Consider the following 10233-nt stretch of genomic DNA (forward strand, 5'->3'; position numbering starts at 1 on the left):
GAGTGCAACTGATTAATAAGCAATGGTGATTTCAGAACCTATTCAACCAGGAGTTTGATTACAGATATTCAATGACTTCCAGGTAAATAAACATCTTACCCTGGTATCTCCATCTAGAATCCTATCTATGACTACCTCTTGTGGCATAAATAGAATCCTGACTATGCCTCAGGTAGATTTAACTTTGATATGTGGATTTCACACATCAGACTGAGGGTTTCTATATTTTCTAATATTTGATTTTATATTTCTTTTCTTGTTAGTATGTCTAGGGGAAATTTATTTTTGACATCTCTAACTTTCTTTTTCCAGTACTCACTTCAGTGTAACTAAGAGCAATCGGTATTATTCTATTAGGTTTCATATTATAGCTCCTCCCCTTTGAACTCATTTTTTCAAATTCTTCATTCTCAGGTAGCTGAAGGATACTGGAGAGCAAAAAAGCAAATAAATTCACATCTAGGAGCGTATAACTGATAAAAGCTTATGGAAAAAATCTTTCAAGACACAGTGCTTTAGAGCATACTCAAAGTTCTTGATGATTATAAAGTTTCTGAAGAGTGTACCCAGAATGTAATGAAAATAATATTCCATAAACAACCTCTTACTTAAATTAAAGTGAACCTTCTTTCTCTTCCTTATCACTTCACATCTACTTTTCTTAGTTTCTCTTCATTTTTGACATAGTTTGTTTCTTTTTCCTTAATTCCTCTTCACTTTTATAATCTCTATTTTCTGGGATAGGTTTTCCTAGGGTTTTTTGAGTTTGTTTTTTGGGGGTTTTTTTGTTTTTTGTTTTGTTTTGTTTTCTTTTTTTGCTTCTTCAGAACTCCTCTCAGTCTTTTTATTTATCTTCTTAGTTACATAATCATCCATACTTTTCCATTTTTCAATCACCTTGTTCATTCCCCTTTTCTGTTTTTCAGCCACCCTGTTGATTCCTCTATTTATTGAATTGTTATATTACAAATACATGATTTACTATATCTGTTACTATATGAGTTGCAATCCGATGTTCCCGTGTTTCCTTCTTTATGTTTAGGTATTAATGTCCATATTATTGAAACCTTTAGCTTATATTTGATGGGGCAATGTTTTTAGTGTCTTCTTCCTTTTTTATTCTAAGCATCTGTTAGAACTTGAGGTTACAAAAAAGGATAAACGCAACTCCTCCCCTCAATCCACTTATGTATAAAACTACTTATAATGTAACTTGCTAAATGATGCTTTGGGGCATGAATAAAGTGAATAGGAACATGGACAAGGAAGGTACAAATCTGCTCAGACTGTGAAGAGATGGTAGGAAAGGAAGTCTAAACATTGTAGCATGTGTTTATGCTGAGGTATGAATTCTCCTTCTCTTCCAGAGAGAAGAGCAGTGGGTGGAGATGGTGGAATGGTGAAAGGGGCACTGGGGAAGAAGAACCAGTGTATTTAAAGGCATGTAGTATATAGCATTGTCAGATAATAAACAGGTGATGTCAGATTGTGAGGTGCAAGAAAGGAAGTAAGAAAAAGAAATAGAAAATGAGATTATAAAAACAAGATTCCAAAAGCTTTGAATGCTCTAATGGAACTTTGAAAGTCATCTGGAAACACACAAACAAAAAGGGACACATTAAACTATTAAACTATGACTGGTCATGTTTTGAGAATTGTTGGATTTTTGTTGAAATAGCAAAAACACTTGAAGGAAAAGGTCCTAATAAACTTTCTCAGTAGGTGTAGTATGAACTGACGAAAGTAGGGGCATTGAGAAGGGAAAGGAGCAGATATATGGCAGATGCTTTCAGTTAGAAAATAACTGTGACATACTTTATCCATTTAAAAGGTACTCAAATCTGTATGAACGGTACTGTATATTTAATGTCAATATTTAATAATGAACATTTGTCATTTTTATCAGACTTTTTGGAAATAAATGCATTGTAAATAAAATTGAAACCATTCACCTATCAGATTCCTATCTTTCCTTCCCCAAATTGAATAACATTTCTGAAGTGTTTGGATAGTCTTTGTGCAAACTTAAATATTTTTTGCTACCTATTTAAATATTTACATTTAATATTATTTAAAGCAGCAAGTTTTTGAAATTTATAAATATTGTTACTTTGCATACATTCTTTTATAATTTGATGTTTCTCAGTCAACATATATTTTTGAGATTTTTTTCATGACAAAAAATCTAGTTCATTCTGTTTCCTTTCTAAATAATTTATTACATTATATTAATCCATAGCAAGTTACTTGTATTTGACTTCATTGTGAACGTATATGTTATTTCCATTACTAAGAATATTAAAGAGGAAGAATTAACTGGATTGGGTGACAAATATTATCTCTTACCCTCCTTTCAGTAAAATTTTCATTTTCTCCATTTTACAGATGTGAAAAGGGCCCAGAGGTGAAAGGTATGTTACCATATTCAACAGGTAATTAAGTGACAGAATGTGAAATGTGGTTTTTCAGATACTGAAGCCTATATTCATTTCATTATCCTATGAAGCTTTTAACAGTAATAGGAATAACTGCTGTAAGATTTTGTAAAAGCTAAAATAGAGACAGATTTGAATGATGTAGTCATATACACAGCCTATTTTTAATAAGTCCTAGAAGGAATCTAGATTCCCTGCATCCACACTGAGGTTGGTGATTGACCTCAATATACTTTGACTTGAATCGGGCACTCAAGCTTTTTACTGAAGACCTGTTATGTTCTCTAGCACTCTTCCAAGCTTATAAAGAAATATGAAAGGTAGAATTGTCTTATACTCCATTCAGAGAAGTTAAATGAAAGACTGGAATCAGAAAGCTACTCAGGTTGGAGGAATCAAGAGTGATTTCATGAAGGAGGTAGAACGGAGATACAGGCAACTTTATGGAGTCTTTTCAGTAGTCAGCTCATCTTGGACCCTGTTCAGGGGTTTTACAAACCTGTGAAGAAAGAAAGATTGAGTAGAACTGATTAAACTGGAATTTTATATTGTCAATCCATCCAAAAGGACTTCTGTTCCAAATAAAGTATTTGCTTAAACAAATACAGTAAGAACAAATGTTTCAGCAAACTGCCAAGTTTTCCAAGACACTGACGTACATAAATTAGATAATAGATCATTGTCAGGGATGAATAATCATGATCACCAAGGTAGCAGCGACCAGTATGTTAGTAAATAGCAGTCATCAGCCATGAGAGGGGCTTATTTTCCCCAACAGTTTCTACCATTACCCCATCGCATGTTTTTATTGAGGTAATCATGAGCAATGAAAAGAAAATAGGGAATAGGACACAGACAAGATCTTGGAGTCAGTTGATTGAGGTTTTAATAAAAACCCTAAGTAAATTTATGGTTTGAGTCAGGTTATTTAACATATTTGGATATGTATTTCTTAATTTATAATGACTTCAAAATTTCTAAATTATGGATATTGATTTTATCTGTAGGTCCCAAAGCTGACCTCATTGATTTCAGTACTTCTGACTATACTGAAGATTCCTCTTAGTCTTATTCCTACTTTTGGCTTTCTTTAAAATTTTTCAGTTTGTTTAATTCCACACACTCTTGACCTTTCCTTTTTTCTTCACATGGTCAGTCTCTAATGCAAGCAAGTACATTTTATTCACTCTTTCAGCACGTATTTACTTGTGATCTAAATTTTTGCTACGTTGGATTGAAGAAGACAGATGTGATCCTTAACTCTACGGAGCTTGCAACCTCGTTGGAAAGGAGAAATTAAACAAATAACAAATTATACTTGTGGATAGTAAAGAATCTGCCTGCAATGCAAGAGGCTTGGATTTTGATCCCTGGGTCAGTAAGATCTCTTGGAGAAGGAAATAGCAACCGACTCCAGTATTCTTGCCTGGGAAATCCCATAGACAGAGGATCCTGACAGGCTATAGTTCATGGGGTCACAAAGAGTCGGACACCACTGAGCAACTAACACTTTCACTTTCTTGCACTTTGAGAGCAAAGCAATTAAATGTATACAAGATAGTTTAAATCTACCACTGAGAAAATGTGAATATTGTATTTATCATAGTTCTTTACTGAAATATATTTTCTGATATGAAAGTCTGATACTCCCTGCTGGTCAACAGTATTTTATTTTCTTATTTATTTATTATTTCTCACATGTTGACAGCTGTAAGAGCAACTGAAATAGAGAATTAGACTGATGGGCAAGTGAAATATAGAGAAGGAAACATGATGCTTACTGAATACTTAGTATAGCCATATGATTAAGATGTATCAGTTATGTTACCATTTACAATTTCATATATAAATACACTGAGGCTCAAAGAGTTTAACTTGTCTAACATCAAGTTGTCAGTGGTTGGACATTAGTATAAATCTTGTAATCTAAATCCAACACTCACATTCCTCTTGCTAAGACATGCATGCCTGCTTGCTAAGTCACTTCAGTCATGTCTGACTCTTTGTGACTCCATGGACTGCAGCCTTCCAGGCTCCTCTGTCCAAGGGATTCTCCAGGCAAGAACACTGGAATGGGTTGCCATGCCTTCCTCTAGGGGATCTTCTGACCCAGGGATCGAACCCGCATCTCTTTATGTCTCCTGCATTGGCAGGCGGGTTCTTTAGCACCACCTGGGGGGCCCTAAATAAAAGTAATTACAGGAGAATATGATTAGTCCTTATATGCAGATTTGTATGCAATAATTTCCACTGCATTATGCATTTCATAGTTTTGAGATTTTCAGATCATGTGCTAAGTAACCTAAAGCAATGTTTCTCAAAGTGTCTGTGTTGTAGGATAAGATTTTTCCTTTAATTTCTAGTCTTTCATGGGCTATTACTTTTGTGAAAAACAGAATCAGCAACTTGGGATCACTGTACATCAAACTGCTAGAAAAGTTTTTAAGTACTCACTCACAAACTCTGTACTTAATATACAAACTGATAGACAGTTCATGGATCTACACCTCTCTGTGTGGATTGCTATTTTTTAATTATTTTTTTTTTTTACTTTACAATATTGTGTTGGTTTTGCCATACTTCAACATGAATCTGCCACGGGTGTACATGTGTTCCCAATCCTGAACCCCTCTCCCACCTGCCTCCCCATACCGTCCCTCTATGGATTGTTTTTTATTTGCTTCAGCGAGTCCAAATAGGAGTGAGTCCAAATCTCTGCCTTCAAAAATCTTTAGAGTCTACTTAGTGATTTAGAATAGCAATCAACTCACTATAATAAAACTATGATAAAATAAATGCTAGTAATAATAAAGCAAAACTTTGTACGTGTGGTAAACATTTAAGTAATACTGAAGATGAATATATTCCCACAGGTGGGGCCAGAGGAAAGTTCATAGGCTTGGAAGGGATCACAATACTGATTAGCTCTATGTGACTAGAGCCAGATCATATTGGTTTTAAACCCCAAATCAAAAGGTTTGGGCTTGAATTCCTGTTATTCTTGCTAACCATTTTGTACCTCATGCATAATATCATGGCATCCACCCTGAATGGAAGTAGAGGATGTTAAATGCAGAGAAAACTTGGTGGTAGAAAAACAACAGCAAATGAAATCCACCAATTTTTTTGTGTGATCACAATGCAAAGGCTGGGAGGTCATTTTAATGCTAAAGTAGAAACAGCCATTCATAACTTTAACCTCTCTTCTAATTTGTTAAAATAATTATTATATTTTAAATTTTCATTAACTTCCTTCAGGTAGCAAAGTGTACAAAGCAAATGTATGGAGCAAATCACTCTGTGGTGTCAGAGTTTGTGTTCCTGGGAATCACGCACTCCTGGGAAATACAGCTTCTCCTCTTTGTGTTCTCGTCCGTATTTTACATGGCAAGCATAATGGGAAATTCCCTCATTATTCTCACTGTGACTTCTGACCCTCACTTGCACTCTCCCATGTACTTTCTATTGGCCAACCTCTCCTTCATTGACATGGGAGTTTCTTCTGTCAGTTCCCCGAAGATGATTTATGACCTTTTCAGAAAGCATAAAGTCATCTCCTTTAGTGGCTGCATTGCTCAAATCTTCTTCATCCATGTCATCGGTGGGGTGGAGATGGTGCTGCTCATTGCCATGGCTTTTGACAGATACATTGCCATATGTAAGCCTCTCCACTATCTGACCATCATGAGCCCAAGAATGTGTGTTTTCTTTTTAGTGGCTGCCTGGATGATTGGCCTTATTCACTCCATGGTTCAACTGGCTTTTGTTGTAAACTTACCCTTCTGTGGCCCTAATGTGTTGGACAGCTTTTACTGTGACCTTCCTCGGTTCATCAAACTTGCCTGCATAGACACGTACCAGCTAGAGTTCATGGTCACAGCCAACAGTGGATTCATCTCTGTTGGCTCCATCTTCATTCTGATCATTTCCTACATTATCATCATTCTCACTGTTCAGAAACAGTCTTCAGGTGGTTCATCCAAGGCTCTGTCCACACTTTCAGCTCACATCACTGTAGTAGTCTTGTTCTTTGGTCCTTTGATATTTTTCTATGTATGGCCATTTCCCTCCACACATCTGGATAAGTTTCTGGCATTCTTTGATGCAGTTCTTACTCCTTTCCTGAATCCTGTTATTTACACATTCAGAAATCAAGAAATGAAGATGGCAATGAGGAGAGTATGCAAACAGCTAGTAAATAACAAGAGATCTCTTGAGTGATGCATGTATTGTAAGAGCCCTTAATGATTACTGATGCTCGTTGCTGATGGTCAGACTCAGAGAAAAGCTCTTGTTTGTCCTACCTTGACTTGATTATACACTTATATTGAATTCACTTTGTCTTTTGATTCAGTTCAGTTCAGTTCAGTCACTCAGTCATGTCTGACTCATTGCAACCCCATGAATCACAGCACACCAGGCCTCCCTGTCCATCACCAACTCCCAGAGTTCACTCACATTCATGTCCTTCGAGTCGGTGATGCCATCCAGCCATCTCATCCTCTGTCGTCCCTTTCTTTTGATTAGGAGGGAGGAAAACTCACTTTCGATAGTTACAGGTAAGGTATTTGTAAGCCAAAGATTATAATAATCTTGAGTCTAAATTCCTAAGGAATAAGAATATGAAGTAATTCTTAGAAATACCTACCAGGGAAGGTTTCTTTAAGGCCTTCAGAACAGGGAGTTTTTTCCCAGTCCCCCTAGTTCAAGATGACTGAACTAGAACTTCACTACATCTAAAATACCTGTTTCCCAGTATGATCACATTCACAGATATTGAGGCTTAGGATTTCAAGATGTCTGGTGGACAAAACTCAATCCACATCAGTAGTGCAAGTAGTGTAGGTATCTGAAAACAAGAATGACTGTAGGTTACCTCTTAATAAGTGTGAAAACAGATTTAAAATAAATAAAAGAAGGAACTTTAGCTCTTTCATAGGCATTTAACTATATTTTTAAGTAATGGAACATATAGAGTCAGCATAAGCCACAAAAAGTTATTCATATGAGCTAAAGCATCTATGCTAACTAGGAATATTACACCTACATAAAGGACAGCATTTACTTCTTTTAGTCAAGAACAAAACAAATACACAAAAATAAGTTTGTTATGTCATCCTAACAGGGAAAACCAAATTTTTGTCTTGCTTCAATATAGTATGTGGTGGCAAAGCATTACTAAATTTTAAAATATAAACCCATCAAATTAGAGCTATGTAAACTTTGCCAAAATATTTACTTTATCATTTATATGTATTTATATTCATATATTTGTATTTATTCATAGTTGGCTTAAAACTCGACATTCAGAAAACTAGGATCATGGCATCTGGTCCCATCACTTCATAGCAAATAGATGGGGAAACAGTGGAAGCAGTGACAGACTTTTTTTTTTGGACTCCAAAATGACTGCAGATGGTGACTGCAGCCATGAAATTAAAAGATACTTGCTCCTTGGAAGAAAAGTTATGACCAAGCTGACAGCATATTGAAAAGCAAAGACATTACTTTGCCAACAAAGGTCCATCTAATCAAGGCTATGGTTTTCCCAACAGTCATGTATGGATGTGAGAGTTGGACTGTAAAGAAAGCTGAGTGCTGAAGAATTGATGCTTTTGAACTGTGGTGCTGGAGAAGATGCTTGAGAATCCCTTGGACTGAAAAGAGATCCAACCAGTCCATCCTAAAGGATTTTGGTCCTGAATATTCATTAGAAGGACTGATGCTGAAGCTGAACTCCAATCCTTTGGCCATCTGATGTGAAGAGCTGACTCTTTTGAAAAGACCCTGATGCTGGAAAAGATTGAAGGTGGGAGGAGGAGGGGACAACAGAGGATGAGATGGTTGGATGGCATCACTGACTCAATGGACATGAGTTTGAAAAAACTCCAGGCATTGGTAATGGACAGGGGAGGCCTGGGGTGCTGCAGTCCATGGGATCTCAGAGAGTTGAACACAGCTGAGCGACTGAACTGAACTGATGCATGAATTTATTTATATTCATATATATATTTTAAAAATCAAGGCAAAAGGAATTGATTTCTTGAACTTTTTACAACTTTCGATCTCCATTCTGTTTTGCCTTTTCAGACAAATCTGTCCTCTTTCTGATTTTGGAATAAGTATACACTTTATCATAGGACAAATTTATTCTTTTTTCCCACTGACAAATAAAAACAAATATATATCTTATTACCTTGCACTGTTAATTTCTTTTTGGCTATAATACTTCTAATACAGCTTCAATCACCCATTTAATGACCAAAATAACTAAATTTATTTCAAAAATAGAACCCTCTTTAGGAAAGTAAAAAACAAAGCCAGACAGTAGTTTAAGGGACAAAATATTATTTTAGTTGGGAACTTTTGCTTATGGTAAAAGTGATGGATTTAATTAAATTTATGTGATAACCATTTTTGCAATATATACATATATCAAATGATGTTGTATCAGTTCAGTTCAGTTGCTCAGTCGTGTCCAACTCTTTGCAACCCCATGCAGCATGTCAGGCTTTCCTGTCCATCACCAACTCCTGAAGCTTGCCCAAACTCATGTCTATTGAGTCTGTGATACAATCTAACCATCTCATCCTCTATTGTCCCCTTCTCCTCCTGCCTTCAATCTTTCCCAGCATCAGGGGCTTTTCCCATGAGTCAGTTCTTCACATCAGGTGGCCAAAGGATTGGAGGTCAGCTTTAGCATCAGTCCTTCCGATGAATATTCAGGACTGATTTCCTTTAGGATGGACTGGTTGGATCTCCTTGCAGTCCAAGGGACTCTCAAGCGTCTTCTCCAACACCACAGTTCAAAATCATCAATTCTTTGGCGCTCAGCTTTCTTTCTAGTCCCGCTCTCACATCCATACATGACTACTGGAAAACCATAGATTTGACTAGACGGATTTTTGTTGGCAAAGTAACGTCTCTGCTTTTCAATATGTTGTCTATGTTAGTCATAGCTTTTCTTCCAAGGAGCAAATGTCTTTTAATTTCATGGCTGCAGTCACCATCTGCAGTGATTTTGGAGCCCCAGAAAATAAAGTCTGTCACTGTTTCTGTTGTTTCCCCATTTATTTGCCATGTTGTATACCCTAGACAAATGTGATGTGTATATACATTAAAAACATATACAATGTTATATGTCAATCGCATCTCAATAAAACAGGTAAACAGATGTTTTGCCATGCATCTAGCCATTTATCAATACATTTTTAATACATTTCAAAGTGAATTATGAAGATTGTTTCCTGCATTTTAATAAATATCATCACTAATTCATATCAACATTTATGCTGAACATTGTTTTGTATGTACTGGAAGACTCCCTTTTGAAAAGAGCATATTCAAAGGAATCATTCCTTTTTTAGGTAAATCTTTCATTGATTTTATTTTTATGCCCACTTTCTTGCTAAGTTCTGTTGAGTGAAGATCCTAAAGGTGCCAGAAAGACATGGAATAATCAATACATTGCTGGGAATCAATCCTGGTAGGACTGTGGAACTGGAGGTGGTCTTTGTCATCTTTTTATAACTTTAGTATTTTTATAACACATATTATAATATAATAATGAAAGAAACTACTAAAATTATCAAATACAGAAATAGGCTTTTAAACTGTGATCTTTTTCGCAGATTTTTTATGTTGAACCTTGACAAAGACATTTTGCTAGCCTATGTAAATAATAATCACTGGTGTTTTTTTATTTGTCCTTCAAAATTGCCCTCTAAAAGAATTCTAATAATCGTAATTTTTGTCTTGAAAATTTCATTGTCTTTCTCCAAGTATGAGATTTTTCTTA

The 10233-nt window shown here is 35.8% G+C and overlaps 1 protein-coding gene across 1 annotated transcript; it reads left to right on the forward strand.

Annotated features, from left to right (window-relative positions):
• Window positions 1-5714: 5714 nt before the first annotated feature.
• Window positions 5715-6656, forward strand: LOC101109710 (olfactory receptor 4F3/4F16/4F29-like). The gene has a single exon (XM_004010965.5). The coding sequence runs from the start codon at window positions 5715-5717 to the stop codon at window positions 6654-6656; it is 942 nt and encodes a 313-aa protein (XP_004011014.4).
• The last annotated feature ends 3577 nt before the right edge of the window (window positions 6657-10233 follow it).

This window comes from Ovis aries, chromosome 7 (genome assembly GCF_016772045.2).
Source record: "Ovis aries strain OAR_USU_Benz2616 breed Rambouillet chromosome 7, ARS-UI_Ramb_v3.0, whole genome shotgun sequence".
In the NCBI taxonomy this organism is placed as follows: domain Eukaryota; kingdom Metazoa; phylum Chordata; class Mammalia; order Artiodactyla; family Bovidae; genus Ovis; species Ovis aries.

What these genes read in the sequence shown, in the direction of transcription:
- LOC101109710 (XM_004010965.5), top strand. Translation starts at nt 5,715, where the DNA reads ATGTATGGAGCAAATCACTCTGTGGTGTCAGAGTTTGTGTTCCTGGGA.